This window comes from Hemitrygon akajei, chromosome 1 (genome assembly GCF_048418815.1).
Source record: "Hemitrygon akajei chromosome 1, sHemAka1.3, whole genome shotgun sequence".
Lineage (NCBI taxonomy): Eukaryota > Metazoa > Chordata > Chondrichthyes > Myliobatiformes > Dasyatidae > Hemitrygon > Hemitrygon akajei.
Window position 1 is genome coordinate 24,612,245 of NC_133124.1, and position 20,077 is coordinate 24,632,321.

General features: G+C 41.5%; 1 protein-coding gene across 7 annotated transcripts in view; it reads left to right on the forward strand.

Annotated features, from left to right (window-relative positions):
* The window catches only part of LOC140724770 (lethal(3)malignant brain tumor-like protein 4), a 403,124-nt gene that overhangs the window by 112,815 nt on the left and 270,232 nt on the right, over nucleotides 1-20,077 (forward strand). For all 7 annotated transcript variants that reach the window (XM_073039328.1, XM_073039363.1, XM_073039353.1 and 4 more), the window contains 3 exons: nucleotides 15,563-15,667; nucleotides 17,921-18,056; nucleotides 18,444-18,535. In XM_073039328.1, coding sequence (XP_072895429.1) covers nucleotides 15,563-15,667; nucleotides 17,921-18,056; nucleotides 18,444-18,535 — 333 coding nt within the window. The remainder of the gene's footprint in view (nucleotides 1-15,562; nucleotides 15,668-17,920; nucleotides 18,057-18,443; nucleotides 18,536-20,077) is intronic.

Sequence of the window (20,077 nt, forward strand, 5' to 3'; positions counted from 1 at the left end):
CTGGGCTGTGTTCACTACTCGTAGGCTTTTCTGTTCAAGGGCGTTGGTGTTTCCATATCAGGCCATGATGTAACTGGTCAGTACACTCTCCCCTGCACATTTGTCTAAGTTCTAGATGACATTTGCCATGTTTTCTTGGTAATGGCGCTTTTGTGCTGGACCTAGGCCAGATCCTCTGAAATGATAAAGTCGAGGAATTTAAACTGCTGACCCTTTCCACCTCTGATTCCCTGATGAGGACTGGCTCATAGACTTCTGGTTTCCTCCTCCTGTACTCCATAATCAGCTCCTTGGTTTTGCTGGCATTGAGTGTGAGGTTGTTGTGGCACCACTCAGCCAGATTTTCATTCAAACTTTTTTTACCATCATAATGTTGTTATTAATGAGTTCAAGGGAAGAAAGGTAATTCTGTAGTAGAAGAGGAGACCTGCAGAAGACACGAGAAAGCTGATTATTTTTAGATTTATTGCAGGGTCAGGTAAGTAGCCATTGTATGCCTATTAATGCTATTGCTCAATAGGATCAATATTACATCCAATATCTCCAACATTTTGTGACCAAAAAATAATTACAATAGTGCTTTTTTTAAAAGAGTGTAATTGGATTACAGCTCAATAATTTTTTTTTGATTCAGATGACTGTCCAGAGCATGGTTCCTTAGCAACACAATGCAATCATTGTTTATTTTAACATAAAAAGGATGATCATCATTTGTCATTTCACATTACTGTGACCTAAAAACTCACAGCTGAAAACTTCTCTGCCGATTTGCATTCCCCGATGAATTTCGGTTAATCATTCTTGCAGTTTCCAAAGCAACCAGCAGCCATGTAGCAAATAGTGTCTGGTTGACAATTGCTGCATTCATTGAAATTCAAGTGCAGGAAGGTAACTCAAATTGTTTCTGTGAAGGTAATGTTCCCTATATTTGCCTTCTGAGCTTTCACGTACATAAATATGATTTTCCTGCTTGTACAAGAGTGTGCAAAATTGATATTTAATATTAATGCCTTTTGTTAAGGAGTGGAAAACTCCAACGTATTAGAATCAGACTTGAATGGAAATATTCCACAGAGGGATTGAAATCTTTCAGTGTTTTTTAAAATTGAATCTTAAGAGCTAGTTTAATTAATAGAAAGTTTCCAACTGAATTTTATTTTGATGTATTTGGAATTGTTATACTTGTTGCTATCTAGTCTATAAATGCTAAGGATTCCATTTAATTATCCAAATGCAAAAATACAAATCACAGTCCAGGAAGCAGCAGGTTGCAAAAACATAGTATTTCCTGACAATGAGGAAGGCAAAACGAATGGACATGTCAAAACCTGTTCCTATCTTGTGACATGCTCAAAGTAGCACAAGTACGGACTGATATAACATTTTACTGATTTGATTGAAAATTAGTTAATTAACCGTGGATTAATAGCCAGCCGGTGGTGTAGTGGCATCAGCCTTCAAGGGCAGGTGGTCCCAGGTTCAAATCCGGCCGCCTCCTTGCAAGTTTTTGTGCTAGGTTGAGCATCGAGCAAGTGACTCGGCCTCATAGACAAACAGTCAAATGCTACAGGAACAGCAAAAATGCTGCCTGATGCGCCACATGGCGCGAAAAGCAACAACTGTGGATAAAGGTGTAGATCCACAAAAGCAATGGGGATGAAAAAACTCTATTCAGTGCTTTTGTCCTAGTTTTGTCAATATGAATATTTATAAAAAAACTTTGGTGATACTTCCGCTAATAACAATATTGTAAGTAACAACATCCGTGTCTTTTTTTTAAACCATGTGGAGATCTGCACAGTATTTATTGTGATGTAATCAAATTTCTCTGTAAGTTGAGCATAATTTGGTTGCATTACAGGGATTTTATTTCAAAGTTCAAACAAAATTTATGATCAAACTACATACATCGTATACAACCTGAGATTCATGTTTTGCTGCCATACTCAATAAACCTGGAGAATAATAGCCATAACAGAATCAATGAAGGACTGCCTAATTTTAGGTAAAGCCCCTTCCAGCACTGTTAAGATATAACCACAAGAGATCATCACAATCACAAGATCACAAGACAAAGGAGCAGAAGTAGGCCATTTGGCCCATCGAGTCTGCTCCGCCACTCCACCATGAGCTAAACAATTCTCCCATCCTGTTCCAGTTTCTGGCTTTTTCCCCATATCCCTTGATACCCTGACTAATTAGATACCTATCAATCTCTTCCTTAAACGCCTTCAATGATCGGGCCTCCACAGCTGCATGTGGCAACAAATTCCATAAATCCACGACCCTCTGGCTAAAAGAATTTCTCCTCATCTCTGTTTTAAATGGGTACCCTCTAATCCTAAGACTGTGGCCTCTTGTTCTGGACTCACCCACCAAAAGAAACAGCCTTTCACACATCTACTTTATCCAACCCTTTCAACATTCGAAATGTTTCTATGAGATCCCCCTCATTCTTCTATACTCTAGAGAATGCAGTCCAAGAGCCGACAAACGCTCCTCATATGTTAGCCCCTGCATTCCAGGAATCATCCTCGTAAATCGTCTCTGAACTCTCTCCAACATCAGTACATCCCTTCTAAGATAGGGGGCCCAAAACTGCACACAGTATTCCAAATGAGGTCTCACCAGTGCCCCATAGAGCCTCATCAACACCCCCTTACTCTTATACATTATTCCTCTTGAAATCAATGCCAACATAGCATTCGCTTTCCTTACTGCCCATCCAACTTGGTGGTTAACCTTTAGGGTATCCTGCACGAGGACCCCCAAGTCCCCTTGCACTTCTGATTTTAGAATTTTCGCACCATCTAAATAAATAATAATCTGCCCGATTATTTCTTCTACCAAAATGTACAACTGTACATTTCTCAACATTGTATCTCATCTGCCATTTCTTTGCCCACTCTCCTAAACTGACCCAAGTCTCTCTGTAACCTTTCTGTTTCTTCAACACTTACTGCTCCTCCACCTATCTTGGTGTCATCCGCAAACTTAACCACAAAAACCATTTAATCCATAATCTAATCATCGATAAACAGTGTAAAAAGAAGTTGCCCCAACACCGACCCCTGCGGAACATCACTAGTAACCGGCAACCAACCAGAATAGGATCCCTTTATTCCCACCCTTTGCTTTCTGCCTATCAGTCAATGCTCCACCCATTCCAAAATACTGCCTGTAATTCCATGGGCTCTCATCTTATTAAGCAGCCTCTTATGCAGCACCTTATCGAAGGCCTTTTGAAAATCCAAATACACAACATCCACAGCCTCTCCCTTGTCAATTTAATTTGAGATTACCTCAAAAAATTCCAATAGGTTGGTGAGGCAGGATCGTCCCTTCATGAAACCATGCTGGCTTGGGCCCATCTTGTCATACACCTTGAGGTATTTCACAACCTCGTCCTTGAGGATCAACTCCAATAACTTTCCAACTACCAATGTCAGACTAATAGGTCTGTAATTTTCTTTTTGCTGCCTTCCTCCTTTCTTAAACAGCAGAACTACATCTGCAACCTTCCAGTCCTCCAGAACCATGCCAGAGTCTATTGATTCCTGGAAGATCATTTCCAATATCTCCACAATCTCCAAAGCCACCTCCTTCAGAACCCGTGGGTGCTCCTCATCCAGTCCGGGAGACTTATCTATCCTTAGTCCATTTAGCTTCCCAAGCACTTTCTCTCTAGTAATCTCGACTGTACCTAATTCTATTCCCTGAGACCTTTGGCTATCAGGTATGTTGCTAATGTCTTCCACTGTGAAGACTAATGCAAAATACTCATTTAGATCCTGTGCCATCTCTTTGTTACCCATTATAATTTCTCAGGCATCATTTTCAATTGGTCCTATATCTACCCGTATCACTGTTTTACTCTTCATATATTTAAAAAAAACTTAGTATCCTTTTTTATATTAATTGCCAACTTCCTTTCATAATTCATCTTTTCTGTCCTAATGACTTTCTTAGTTTCCTTCTGTAAGTTTTTAAAAGTCGTCCAGTCCTCAGTTTTCCCACTAATTTTTGCTTCCTTGTATGTCGTCTCTTTTGCTTTTATTTTAGCCTTAACCTCTCTCGTTAGCCATATTTGTGCCATTTTTCCATTCATGATTTTCTTTTTTCTTGGAATATATTTTTCCTGCACTCTCCTTATTTCATCCAATTCTGCTCTACCATCCCTCCATCTAGTTTACTTTTCCAATCAACTTGGGCCAGTTCCTCTCTCATACCACTGTAATTTCCTTTGTTCCACCAAAATATCAATACACCTGATACCAGCTTCTCCTTTTCAAATTTGAAACTGAACTCGATCATATTATGATCACTACTTCCAAGGGGTTGCATTACCTCTAGCTCCCTAATCGCCTCAGGTTCATTACACAGCACCCAATCCAAAACAGCTGATCCCCTGGTGGGCTTATGGACAAGCTGCTCCAGAAAGCCATCCTGTAGGCATTCTAGAAACTCCCTCTCCTGAGATCCAGTATCTTCCTGACTTTCCCAATCCACTTTCATATTAAAATCTTCCATAATTATCTTGACATTTTCCTTCTGACACACTTTTTCTATTTTCAGCTGTAACTTGTAGTCCACATCCCGGCTGCTGTTTGGAGGCCTGTATATAACTGCTATTAGTGTCTTTTTACCCTCGCCATTTCTTACCTCGACCCATAGGGATTCTACCTCTTCTGATCCTATGTCCCTTCTTTCTAGTGATTTGATATCATTGCTTACCATCAGGGCCACGCCACCCCCTTTACCTACTTTCCTATCTTTCCTATACCAGCTCCCAAATATATCCATCATGTAGCCATGTCTCGGTGATGGCTACAATGTCATATCTTTTAACCTGTAGCTGTACAACAAGGTCATCCACTTTATTTTTAATGCTGCCTGCATTTAAGTACAGTACATTTTGATCAGTATCTGTTACCGATTTTGCTATGTTTCTATTGCACATCAAATTATCCTGTCTATTCACCTGCCTGTCCTTCTTGCCATCTTTGCTGCACAGTATCTTTGACTTACTTCTATTTTCCTCTTCCTTGACCCTAACACCCTGGTTTCCTTCCCCTTGCCAACTTAGTTTAAACCCTCCCTAACAGCTATATTAAAAAATCCCGCCAGGATATTAGTACCCTTTGAGTTCAGGTGTAACCCATTGTTTTTCTATAAGTCATACCTCCCCCAAAATAGATCCCAATGATCCAAGAACTTGAAGCCCTTGCCCCCTGCACCAGTTACTTAGCCACACATTCATCTGCTTAATTCTGCTATTCTTACCTTCATTAGTACGTGGATCAGGCAGTAATCCTGAGATTATTACTCTGGAGGTCCGGCTTTTCAATTTTCTTCTGAGCTCCCAGTAATCTTCCTTCAGGACCTCCTCTCTTTTTCTGTCTATGTCATTGGTACCAACATGTACCAAGACTTCTGGCTGCTCGCCCTCTCTCCTCAGAATACTCTGGACCCGATCTGAGACATCCTGTATCCAGGCACCAGGGAGGCAACACACCATCCGGGTATCCTTGTCTGGCTCGCAGAATCTCTTGTCTGTTCCCCTCACGATGGAATCCCCTATAACTACTGCATTTCTCCTTGCACTCTTGATCATGGCACCGGGCACAGTGCCAGAGTCCCGTTCGCTGTGGTCTCTCCTCTGTCAGGTCAACCTCTCCGACAGTATCTAAAACTATATATCGATTTCTGAGGGGGACTGTCACAGAGGTGCTGTCCACTATCTCTATAGGTATTATCAATCACCTCCTTATTTCCCTAATTAGCGGAAGGTCATCAAGTTGCAGCTCCAGATCCCGAACACGATCCTTAAGGAGCGTCATCTCAATGCACCTGGTGCAGATCGTGTTGGGATTCATCTCCTGGATTAACAAACCATGCATTCACTGGTCTAGAGCTACACAGGTCCTGTTTTGCTGACCATGTACACCATGGAGTTGAGATTTAGCGTGTCACTGAGCTCCGGCAGAGGCCCTACTGATCTCCCTGATATCTAGCAAAGCTGGACATTTTTGATTGCTAAAACTGATGCCCACATTTCAAAATATAAAGTAAGCATGTTGATGGAAGAACGCAGAATACAAATATTTCACATCAAATTGAACCCAAATAATTTCAACTCAATAACTTCACTATTGCCTCACAAACCCTAATGTATGATCAACATGAACCACAGATCCTGTGTCTGTACAACCTGGCATAGACAATGGAAGAAAATTTAAAGACTATCTCTGCAGAGAAATGTGTATGTTTCTCTGTCTCTGGAGGCAGTTTATCCACTGGTACCACCCTGCCCTCAAATTTACCTGGTCAATTTCCTCTTTCTCGATCTCTCTGCCTCTATCTCTGGAGACAGTTTATCAGCTGAATGCCTTTATAAAGCCACTGATTCTCACAGCTACCTGGGCTATACCTCTTCCCACCCTGTCACTTGTAAAAATGCCATCCTCTTCTCTCAATTCCTCTGTCGTCACCACGTCTGTTCTCAGGATGAGGCTTTTCATTCCAAAAGTAATGAGATGTCCTCCTTATTCAAAGAAATGGGCTTCCCTTCCTCCACCATCAACACTACTCTCACCCGCATCTCTTTCCATTTCATCCTATTTACCTGCCGCCCTACCAGGGATAGGTTTCCTCTTGTCCTCACCTACCAATACATCAGCCTCCGCAGCGCCGTCTGCCAGATAAAGCACCCATTTATGGTCACCCATTTATGGTCACCCATTTCAATTCTGCTTCCCATTTCAACATGTCAGTCCATGGCCTCCTCTACAGTTGCAATGAGACCACACCCAGGTTGGAGGGGCAACACCTTATATTCCAGCTGGGTAGCCTCCAACCTGATGGCATGAACATTGATTTCTTGAACTTCCAGTAATGGCCACCCTCCCCACTCCACCATTTCCCATATCATTTTTCCCTCTCTCATCTTATCTTCTTACCTTCCCATCACCTCTCTCTGGTTCTCCTCTCTCTTCCCTTCCTTCCATGGCCTTCTGTCCATTCCTATCAGATTCCCCCTTCTCTAGCTCTTTATCTCCTTCACCAATCGACTTCCTAGCTCTTTACTTCACACCTCACACCTCTCCCAGTTTCACCAATCACCAGGAGGTGCTTCTCCCTCTTCTCTCCCCCCCCCCCCCCCCCACCACCTTACTCTGACTTCTAATCTCTTTTTTCCAGTCCTGATGAAGGGTTCCGGCCTGAAACGTTGACTGGTTACTCCTTTCCACAGCTGCTGCCGGGCCCTCCAGCATCTTGTGTGTATTACTTTGATTTCCAGCATGTGCAGATTTTCTCTTGTTTCAGAGAAATGTGTCATTTGCGTCAATGACCAACACAGTCTGAGGAAGTGTGTGGGCAGCCTGCAGGTTCAGCATGCTTCTGGCACCAGCCAAGCTTGTCCACAACTTCCGAACCCCAACCCATACGTCTTTAGAATGCAGGAGGAATCTGGAACACCCAGACGAAACCCACGTGATCATGAAGAGGACATACAAACACCTTACCAGCAGCGGTGGGAACTGAACCCTGATAGCCAATTGCTGGCACTGACTGCTACACACAATGTTGCTCTTTTACCAAGAGAACCACCTGCAAAACTCAGCACAAGCCAATGCAAAATTCAGAGAGGATTCTGGAAAACTCTGTGTGTACGCCTACAGTGGAATAAATAGGGAGAGAAAAGGCTTGTCTAAGGACCCAGCATGGTTGCTATGTGTGGAGCCATGGAAATGAGTTGGTCTTAAAAATGAATAAATTTTATCTGTATTTACTATAAAGAAGTTACTGTGGAAGTTGCTGGTGTTCAGGGAAGATCACTGAATGATGGTCCCATTACGAAAGAGGAATTGGGGTGGTCTTAAGGCACGAAAATCTCTGGGGCCAGCCTATGTGAATCCCCGGATGTCGTGGGAAAGCAAGGATGAAATTTCTGGGACTGTGTTAGATATTTTTGTGTCTTTGCTAGCTGCGAGTGAGATACCAGAAGATCATTTTTGTAGTAATTGTTTGTTTTGTTTAATTTCCTGGCAATTTTGCTCTTCAATCTGCATAGTAAGTAGCTTGAGTGCATTTAAAATTGTTAACCTGTTTCGTCTATCCTCCTTGCAAAATGTACTCAGCATTTGTTATTTTTATTTTTGCTCATTGATGTCAATGATCAACTTTACTTATAATGTGCAAATATTCATATCCTGTTCTTTCTCAACTCATTCAATTTGGATTTTGTACTAATTCAGCATTCTTAATATCCTCAAGTTTAACAGTTTCCCTTTGTTTTACTTCTCTTTTCTTCTGCTCTATAATATTCCCAAGTAGCTCAGATATTATGTCACTCAACATTCATTTATGCTTCTAAATCCTCTGTTTAAAAATGCTTCTTGCATTCATTTGTGATGTTTCCCCTTCTACAACACTCAATAGAGTCATCAGCTTATTCCTTCCTTCTCTTTTGATTGAATTTGTTTATCTATAATTTAGAAAAACCTTGCCCTTGTCTTTTAAATGTATTAATCTTATTCTCCACTTTAGCCCTCTGTCACTTTTTCAGGCAGGTCATAAGACATTGGAGCAGAATTAGGCCATCTAGCCCATTGCATCTGCTCCAACATTCCATCATGGCTGATCCATTTTCCTCTCAACCGCATCTCCTGCCTTTTCTCCCCTAAACATTTCGTGCCCAGACTAATCAAAAACCTAATAGACCTGATAGAGATGTATAAGATGATGAGAGGCATTGATCGTGTGGATAGCCAGAGGCTTTTTCCCAGGGCTGAAATGGTTGCCACAAGAGGACACAAGTTTAAGGTGCTGGGGAGTAGGTACAGAGAAGATGTCAGGAGTAAGTTTTTTTTACTCAGAGTGGTGAGTGCATGGAATGGGCTGCCGGCAACGGTGGTGGAGGTGGATACAATAGGGACTTTTAAGAGACTCCTGGATAGGTACATGGATCTTAGAAAAGTAGAGGGCTATGGGTAACTCTAGGTAATTTCTAAGGTAGGGACATGTTCAGCAGAACTTTGTGGGCCGAAGGGCCTGTATTGTGCCGTAGGTTTTCTATGTTTCTATCAATTTCCGCCTATAAATATGCCTTGTGTCCTGATCCAGTGACAGCCGCCTGTGGCAACAAATCCACTGACTCACCACTCTCCAGCACTGATCTTTTTTTTATTGTGTCCCGGTATAGTGGAGGTGTCAACAATTAAATCAGAAAATAACTTTGCTTTGACTCACTATGAATGATTCTGGAATTTTTACATACTGTCCTCATTTTAACAACTGAAAAATTGCAGCTTGATGTATAAATATTATCTTTTAAATGCCACAGTGAGGTACCAATGAGTAAACCCTCTGGCTCTGAAAGTTAATTTTGTATGTGTGAGTCTATTTTACTCGAAGTATTTACTTTTAAACTTGATAGATTTTAAAATAACATGTTGAAATTAGTTTCTGATTGTTTTTTTTTACTGGCATTCAACTAGATGTCCCTATTTTATTTAGTTATATCTGTTTAAAAAATCTCTAACAGTTGTACTTTCCTGTCTCCTGGTTTGTGTCTTCTAAGATTCTTGGAATTTGTGGTTATACTATTGTTCAATGCAATAATTGCATTTATTGGCAGGAGAGGGGAAATGAAAGCTCTGAGCCAGTTGAATCTGTGTGAATAGCTTCCTCTAAGCTGATGACAATGACAATTTGTTCACTTACTGGACAGGCCAATACCAAGTCTAATCATGAAATATTATCAGGTCCTTTGACTCTCTCTTGTTCATGGATATGATGCATATTACTGGTTAATTTCCTTGAGTACAGGCTGAATAATTGTGCTTCTGTCGGGAAGTGGCCTGGTCGAGGGAAGTTCCTGGTGTGAAAACTGCTAGTCTTTGGCTCGAGAGTCTTCGGCAAGGAGACTTCGCCAGGCCCAATTGCAGAGGGTGAAGACATGACCGCTAAGCTGATTCAGTGTGCTACGTGCATGATGTGGGAGGTCAGGGACACTGATGGTGCCCCCGGCTGCTACAGCTGTGGAAAGTGTGTCCAGATTCAGCTTCTGAAGGAGAATGTTGCAGCAGTCTAGAAATAACTGGATGACCTCAGGTTTATCCGCGAAAACGAGGGTTTTCTGGACAGGACCTACAGTGAGGTCATTACACCAAGGATACTGGAAGAGAGAAAGGGGACGACCATGAGGAAGGACAGGATGCTTGAAGTACAGGAGACCCCAGGGGATGTACCTCTCGTAAACAGGTTCACCTTCTTAGAAGCTGTCAGGACAGAAGATACTGCCAGTCTGAGAGGCGGACAGGTCTGCGAGCCAAAAATTGGTGCTGAAGCAGAGCCGAGGAGTCAGACATCAGGAAGAGCCATGGTAGTAGGGGACTCCATAGTAAGAGGTATGGAAAGGGGTTTCTGCGGCAACAGGTGAGATTTAAGGATGGTGTGTTGCCTCCCTGGTGCTAGGATCCAGGACATCACGGACCGATTGCAGGGAATCCTCAAGGGTGAAGGTGAACAGCCGGAAGTGGTAGTGCATGTTGGCACAAATGACATCAGGAAGAAGAGGAAGGACATTCTGCAGCAGGACTTCAGAGAACTTGGAAGAAGGCTGAAAAGCAGGACTTCCAGGGTGGTTATCTCTGGTTTGCTTCCAGTTCCTCGTGCTGGAGAGGGCAGGAACAGGGAGATAATGGTTCTGAATGTGTGGCAGAGGAACTGGTGCAGGAAGCAAGGATTTACATTCTTGGACCACTGGGATCTGTTTTGGAGTAGGGATGAATTGTACAAAAGGGATGGGGTGCACCTTAATAAGCGGGGGACCAGCATTCTGGCAGACAGGTTTGCCACTGCAACATGGATGTGTTTAAACTAAGTAGTGGGGGGAGGGGATGAACTGGAAATATAAGGATGGAGTTAAAGGGAAAGTGAAAATAAGAAGAAAATAATAAAAGTTAAAAAGGACAACAGAATCAATGGAGTAGAAAGCTCAAGAAGAGATCATACAGTATGGCCAAGTGAAATAGGAATTGATATGAAAGGAGAGGGGAGTACCGAATTAAAAGTATTATATATGAATGCACGAAGTATAAGGAATAAAGTAGATGAGCTTGAGGCTCAGTTGGAAATTGGCAAGTACGATGTTGTGGGAATAACTGAGACATGGCTTCAAGCGGACGGGGCCTGGGAAATGAATATTCAAGGATATACATCTTATCGAAAGGACAGACTGACTGGCAGAGGGGGTGGGGTGGCTCTGTTGGTGAGGGTTGATATTCAGTCCCTTGCGAGGGGGGGACATAGAATCTGGGGATGTAGAGTCAGAATGGATAGAACTGAGAAATTCTAAGGGTAGAAAGACCCGAATGGGAGTTATCTACAGGCCCCCAAACAGCAGTCTGGATGTAGGGTGTAAGTTGAATGAAGAGTTAAAATTGGCATGTCACGAAGGTAATGATACAGTTGTCATGGGGGATTTCAACATGCAGGTAGACTGGGAGAATCAGAATGGTACTGGACCCCAAGAAAGGGAGTTTGTGGAGTGCCTCGGAGATGGTTTCTTAGAACAGATTGTACTGGAGCCTACCAGGGAGAAGGCAATTCTAGATTTAGTGTTGTGCAATGAACCGGATTTGATCAGGGACCTCGAGATAAAGGAACCATTAGGAGATAGTGACCATAATATGATATGTTTTAACCTACAATTTGAGAAGGAGAAGGGAAAATCGGATGTGTCAGTATTACAGTTGAACAAAGGGAACTATGGAGCTATGAGGGAGGAGCTGGCCAAAGTTCAATAGAACAATACCCTAGCAGGGAAGACAGTGGAACAACAATGGCAGGTATTTCTGGGAATAATGCAGAAGCTGCAGGATCGGTTCATTCCAAAGAGGAAGAAAGATCCTAAGGGGAGTAAGGGGTGGCCGTGGCTGACGAGGGAAGTAAAGGGCAGTATAAAAACTAAAAGAGAAGAAGTATAACATAGCAAAGATGAGCGGGAAACCAGAGGACTGGGAAGCTTTTAAAGAGCAACAGAAGATAACAAAAAAGGCAATACGCCAAGAAAAAATGAGGTACGAAGGTAAACTAGCCAAGAATATAAAGAAGGATAGTAAAAGCTTCTTTAGGTATGTGAATAGCAAAAAAATAGTTAAGACCAAAATTGGGCCATTGAAGACAGAAACAGGTAAATTTATTATGGGGAACAAGGAAATGGCAGATGAGTTGAACAGGTACTTTGGATCTGTCTTCACTAGGGAAGACACAAACAATCTCCCAGATGTAATAGTGGCCAAAGGAACTAGGGTAAAGGATAAACTGAAGGAAATTTATATTAGGCAAGAAACGGTGTTGGATAGACGTTGAGTCTGAAGGCTGATAAGTCCCCGGGACCTGATGGTCTGCATCCCAGGGTACTTAAAGAGGTGGCTCTAGAAATCGTGGATGCATTGGTAATCATTTTCCAATGTTCTATAGATTCAGGAACAGTTCCTGCTGATTGGAGGGTGGCTAATGTTGTCCCACTTTTCAAGAAAGGAGGGAGAGAGAAAACAGGGAATTATAGACCGGTTAGCCTGATGTCAGTGGTGGGAAAGATGCTGGAGTCAATTATAAAAGAGGAAATTACGACACATTTGGATAGCAGTAGAAGGATCAGTCCGAGCCAGCATGGATTTATGAAGGGAAAATCATGCTTGACTAATCTTCTGGAGTTTTTTGAGGATGTAACTATGAAAATGGACGAGGGAGAGCCAGTGGATGTAGTGTACCTGGACTTCCAGAAAGCTTTTGATAAAGTCCCACATAGGAGATTAGTGGGCAAAATTAGGGCACATGGTATTGGGGGCAGAGTACTGACATGGATTGAAAATTGGCTGGCTGACAGGAAACAAAGAGTAGCAATTAACGGGTCCCTTTCGGAATGGCAGGCTGTGACCAGTGGGGTACCGCAAGGTTCGGTGCTGGGACCGCAGCTGTTTACAATATACATTAATGATTTAGATGAAGGGATTAAAAGTAACATTAGCAAATTTGCTGATGACACAAAGCTGGGTGGCAGTGTGAAATGTCAGGAGGATGTTATGAGAATGCAGGGTGACTTGGACAGGTTGGGTGAGTGGGCAAATGTATGGCAGATGCAGTTTAATGTGGATAAATGTGAGGTTATACACTTTGGTGGCAAGAACTGGAAGGCAGATTACTATCTAAATGGAGTCAAGTTAGGAAAAGGGGAAGTACAACGAAATCTAGGTGTTCTTGTACATCAGTCAATGAAAGCAAGCATGCAGGTACAGCAGGCAGTGAAAGCTAATGGCATGCTGGCTTTTATAACAAGAGGAATTGAGTATAGGAGTAAAGAGGTCCTTCTGCAGCTGTACAGGGCCCTGGTGAGACCCCACCTGGAGTATTGTGTGCAGTTTTGGTCTTCAAATTTGAGGAAGGACATTCTTGCTATTGAGGGAGTGCAGCGTAGGTTCACAAGGTTAATTCCCGGAATGGCGGAACTGTCATATGTTGAAAGATTGGAGCGACTGGGCTTGTATACACTGGAATTTAGAAGGATGAGAGGGGATCTGATTGAAACATATAAGATTATTAAGGGATTGGACACACTGGAGGCAGGAAGCATGTTCCCGCTGATGGGTGAGTCCAGAACTAGAGGCCACAGTTTAAGAATAAGGGGTAGGCCATTTAGAACAGAGATGCGGAAAAACTTTTTCACCCAGAGAGTGGTGGATATATGGAATGCTCTACCCCAGAAGGCAGTGGAGGCCAAGTCTCTGGATGCATTCAAGAGAGAGTTAGATAGAGCTCTTATAGATAGCGGGGTCAAGGGATATGGGGAGAGGGCAGGAACGGGATACTGATTGTGTATGATCAGCCATGATCACAGTGAATGGCGGTGCTGGCTAGAAGGGCCAAATGGCCTACTCCTGCGCCTACTGTCTATTGTCTATTCTCAAGTAATTGGCTACTGTGAATTCCTTGTTTACTTTTTGCCTCGCAGATTTGAATAACATGAAAGAATTCAAATTACTTGATTGGCAATCCCCAGATGGGGGGGAAGTGATTTTCTAAGTCTACGTGGCCTGTAATGCAGTGCTTCATATTCAGTTAAAATGTGTCTGTCAATCATTCATCTCCTGTTTTCTCCAGCTTCCTCCCACAGTCCAAAGACGTACCAGTTGGTAGGTTAAATTGCTCATTTTAAACTGTCCCATGGGGGATTGCTGGATGGTGTGGTTTGAGGGGACGGACGGGCCTAATCCATGCTGTATTGCAATAAATAAATAAATTGTAACATTGTGATGGAAATGTTAACAATGCAAAGCATTATGTAGAAAAAAAATGAAAGCTTTTTGAAATGTTCTATAAAATATGCAGCAATTTGGTGACGTAGACCATACCTTTGTGGCTGAGCAAACGAACCAAATAGAAGAGAATAGTAAGCTCCCGGACGTGATCTCCAATAAGCTGAATTTCTGTGAAAACTGTTGTTTCAATGCATTACAGCAGAGTAGGCAGTAAGGCCAGAATGCATTGAAAGGCAGTTCTGATCTCAGTGTGAACAGTTTGCACGTTCTGCTTGCGACCACTGGGTTTACTCCCGTGCTCTGGTTTTATCTCCTTTCGCATGGGTTCTTTGATCAGTGTAAATCACCCTGAGTATATACGGGTGGCAGAGTTGATGGTGTGTGAGCGAAGATAAACTACTGGGAATTAGGGTTATGAGATTGATGGGATTGCACTGAGCTAACACAGGCTTGATGGGCTGAATGGCCTTTAGTGCCATGAAAAGTCATGATTTTCAGATGCCATTATTACAGATGAATGGGCATTGCTGAAGGAAATTGAATAACTGACGGGTTACTGCGGAGGTGAGGGGAGATTAAGGTTAGCTCCCTCTCACAGACCACTCAGGAAGATGATCTTTGAGAAGCTGAGTATAGATATTTCCTTTGACTGCTGAGAAAGGCGTAGAGTGCAATTGTGGGCTTTATTCCACCTAAGAATTCTAGTCTGGTGTTACCCAGAACGATGGGAAGGTAAAGAAGTTATAGTTTGTCTCTGACCTGATGCAAAGTATCTTAGAATGCCAACTTAATAAGACCGCAAGACCATAAAATGCTGGAACAGAATGAGGCCATTTGGCCCATCGAGTCCGCTCCGCCATTTCATCATGGCTGATTCAATTTTCCTCTTGGCCCCAATCACCTGCCTTCTCCCTGTATTCTTTCATGCACTGAACAATCAAGAATCCATGGCTGATTCAATTTTCCTCTTGGCCCCAATCACCTGCCTTCTCCCTGTATTCTTTCATGCACTGAACAATCAAGAATCTATCAACCTCTGCCTTAAATATACATAAAGACTTGGCCAAATGTTGTATTGTAAGGTACAAGGTAATGTGTATTGACATTTTAAACAATGTAAACAATTCTAGCATGGAGTTGTACATGATGAATAGTTATTTTGAAATATCAGTGAATCATTGTCAATGACTGGAGCCAATTATGGAGAAGAAAGACTAATATATTTTTCTTTACAGTTTCAGTTAGTTCCCCAGAATAAAAATGGATTTAAAGTAGGCATGAAACTGGAAGGTATTGATCCTCGACATCCCTCCACGTTCTGTGTGCTGTCAGTTGCAGAGGTAAGTGTTAGGTTTTCAAACTTCAATATATTAAACTAATTCAAAGGAAGACACAGGAGTCCAGGGGTGCGAGTCTAACTTCAAGTTTACTTTTAAACAAGGCTTGCACCTAAAACATGGTAGCGTGATGACGTATGCAATTCGTGTATTTATATATAAAACACATAATGAATTATTTAAATGAACACGAAGCTTTTTCAACACAAACGTATATACACACATACAAGATTATTCAAATATTATTAAAATGTTAAATACGCAACACTAAGAAAATTTATATATCTAATATCTACTGAATAAATGTTAGAATTATGCACTGATTTTCTCTGGTTTTAATATTTTTAGATGTGTGTTGTTACCATGGTTGTCAGAGATCAAGCTAGCCTCTGTGACCTTAAGTAGCCCCAGCTTGCTTTATAATGACTGGTGAAGATCAGTCATCCATAACATTTCATATTTATATTCTCGGATTAAAGTGCCTTAGGTTTCTGGGTGGCAGTGACGGCCTAATAAGATAATGGAAATGCAGTCATTAGAAGGATCATTGCTGGGATATATGATTTGGACAAAAATGTAGAAGGTCTGCAGAGAAAAACTTGAAAACTGGCAGAGATGGGAAAGGTTGTCGAAGGGTACAGTAGGATATAGTTCAGGTCAAAATATGAATGGAGAAATAGCAATTGCAGGTTCATCTGGACACGGGCGAGATGTTGCACTTTCGGAGATCAAATGCAAGAGGAAAGTATGTGAAGATGGCAGGAGTTTTGATGGGCAGAGGGATCTTGAGGTGCAAGTCCATAGCTCACTGAAAGTGTCAACACAAGTAGATAGGGTCATAAGGAAGATAGACACATTTGCCTTATCATAGTGTTGAATATAATTGTTGGCATGTCATGTTGTAGATGCTGCTGAACTTCGTTTTGGCATAAACATTGATTTCTTTAACTTCTGTTAGTGCCCTTCCTCCCCTTCTTACCCCATCCCTTATTTATTTATTTATTGATTGATTTTTCCCTTTTTTTTCTTTTTCTCTCTCTGTCCCTCTCACAATCACTCCTGACCTGCTCTCCATCTCCCCCTGGTGCTCCCCTCCCCCTTTCTTTCTCCCTAGGCCTCCCATCCCATAATCCTCACCCTTTTCCAGCTGTGTATCCCTTTTGCCAATCACCTTTCCAGCTCTTAGCTTCATCCCTCCCCCTCCTGTCTTCTCCTATCATTTTGGATCCCCCCCTCCCCCTCCCACTTTCAAATCTCTTACTATCTCTTCTTTCAGTTAGTCCTGACGAAAGGTCTCGGCCCGAAACGTCAACTGTATTTCTTCCTATAGATGCTGCCTGGCCTCCTGCGTTCCACCAGCATTTTGTGTGTGTTGTTTGTTTTGGCTACACTTGCCAAAACACTACATGTAGTAGTGCAGCATCAAAACACTATATGCAGTTTTAGTTAATACAGGATGTAGGGGCTTTGGAGAGAATGCAGGAGAAGTTCACCAGCATATTCACTGAACTGCATAGTATTAGCTATAAGTAATGGTTAAATAAACTTGGATTGTCTTCTAAGGAGTGTTGGAGGCTGATTGAAGTATGTAAATTATGAGAGGGAGGCATAGATAGTGAGAGCCTATTTTCCCAGGATAGACCTGTCAAATACTAGCATGTGTAGATATGAAGGGGAGAGGGGGGAAACTTTAAAGAAGTTTGTTTTACACAGGGAGCAGTTGTTTCTGGACCGTGCTATCAGGGGAAGTGGTGAAAACGAATACAGCGGTTACATTGAAGAGGCATTCAGACAGGCACATGAAGAGACAGAGGATGGATGGATATTAAGCATATGCTGGCAGATGGCATTACTGGCATCATGGTTGGCACGGACAACGTGGAGCAAAGTTTCGGTGTTCTATGTTAATCTGCTGCTATTCAAAATAAAACCTTGTTATGATTTCATGCCAAATTTTAAATACTTATTGATGCTGAATGCATAACTCCAGTAAGGAGGAATGCACATCAACAGTAGAGCCCTCCAGATTTTTGATAGGAGATCCTTGACATCTAGATATCCTGTGTCCTCTCTGGTTAGGCTTTTTAGCACCGAGAGGTTAAAGTGGAAAATCAGTCCCAGGTATTATTAATAGAGATAATGCTTAAAATGACACTACAACAAATCATATTAAAAATATAGGGTCAAATTCATAGACCACTAAAATAGTTAATTAAAAAAATTACGTACATTAACTTAACTGTTTCTTTCCGTCAGGTATGCGGTGTTCGCCTGAGGCTCCACTTTGACGGATATTCTGAATGTTTTGATTTCTGGATTAACAGTGACTCACCTGATATCCATCCAGTGGGATGGTGTGAGAAGACCGGCCACAAATTGTATCCTCCTAAAGGTCCGATAGCTCAACTAGAGAGTGACATATATGTTTTTTAATGAGTAATCCAGAATACAGTGCAGTGTGTGTAATTCTCGCACTTGAAAAGCATGCTGCATTGATCTTAGTGACAGCTGCCTCTGCAGGTGCTGAAATTGGAGAATTACTTGTGTCATTCTGAATTAATCTGGAAAGTCAAATTAATCTTATGTCATGCAAGAGGGAAAGGATTAGTTTGGTCAGGCAATTATGGACGGTAAATTGATTGCTGCCAAAACAATGATCCATCTGATTTGCATTTATAACGTTATTTTGATTTGTGAAATTTGTGTGATCTAAGATGATGGTAATTACATTGCCCGAGAACATTTTCCATTATTAACATGATTTTGATTTCTCTTTCAGGCTACAAGGAAGAGGAGTTTAACTGGGCAAGCTATCTGAAAATCTGCAAAGCCCAAGCAGCACCAAAGAATTTATTTAAAATTCAGAATACAGTAAGTGTAAAAAAACAATTCATAACAAGTTCCTGGTGACCTAATAACTAGGATATTTTGTTCTATTGATTTTACAGATAGTTATTTAAATAAATTGAGTCTAGAGCCCTTTCATTGAATGCCACTCCTAATATACCCAAGTAGAATTTTATTTTGCAGTCCTTTCAGGTCTTGAAAATAGCCCATTAATCAGCCAATGCTCGAGTGATCCAGCACCGATCTTGAAAATGTCTTTGAGTCAATTTAGTGGGCAGCTTGAGTCATTTCTCTGCTTGGGGAGGTTTCAGGAGCTCCGAACTGTCATTGGCATTTACAGTTGTGACCACATGCATATGATGTTACAATGAGTTTGTTAGAATGGGCAAGTGATGCCCTGACACAGGATTGAAATGACCAGGAACATTTAGAATTTAGGAAAGTACTAATGAAGTTGGCATTGCAACGAAGATTACAAAACTACTGGAAAGTGTTTTGGCTCTTTATTTGCAATCCTTATTCTCTGAAATCACTTGGTTAATTTTATAAGGCTGTGCAACCATTGTTGCTTGTCATATTATCTTAAGAGGTAACCAGAGTTACATTGAACACTGAAATCTACAGCATATTACAGGCCCTTCGGCCCACAGTGTTGTGCTGGCCATGTAGTGAGGTGACCAGAACTGAACACAGTACGCTTAAGTGGGGTCAAACTGCATTAATGTTGAGTCCACACAACTGACCATACTAATGATGGGTTTCAGCCTGTGTAATTCTGTTGTTTCCCTAGGACTTTAATTATCATCAATAATCCCTGCAGGATTAACATTCATTTGACTTTTTGTTTGTTGACTCCTAAATTTTCTTTGTAACTTTTCTCTGTGGGAATTTACTACCTTTGTCGAACGTTTGTGTTTGCATAGAACAGACAGACAGACATAGAGGGAAATTGGGTTTCGTTACAGTCGCACCAACCAAAAATAGTGCAGAAATATAGCAATATAAAACCATAAATAATAATAAGTTAATTATTCCAAGTGGAAATAAGTCCAGGACCAGCCTATTGGCTCAGAGTGTCTGACAGTCCAAGGGAGGAGTTGTAAAGTTTGATGGCCACAGGTAGGAATGACTTCCTATGATGCTCAGTGTTACATCTCGGTGGAATGAATCTCTGGCTGAATGTACTCCTGTGCCTAACCAGTACATTATGGAGTGATACATTATTGCAGTTTCAGTAATCTATTGAAGAGAGATTTTGGCGTAGTTTTATTGGAAGTTATAGATTCAGATTATATTGTTAGAGATGTGACGAGGCATTCTGAGCTTCCTCATCAAGTATTTATGAAGGTATAATGCAGACTATGATCTTGGATACAAATTCCTGTCTATTTTATAATTTACTTCTTCTGTGGTCCTTGGTTATATTAGAAACAAGTAGAAAAATACTCATTCTGAATTCAAAGCAGTTTAATACAAATCAGAAGGTTAATTAATAGGAAAATTAAAAGAACGGGATGGCAATTAAATGTTTCACAAAACAAATTGGTATATTGCCAATATTTTCAA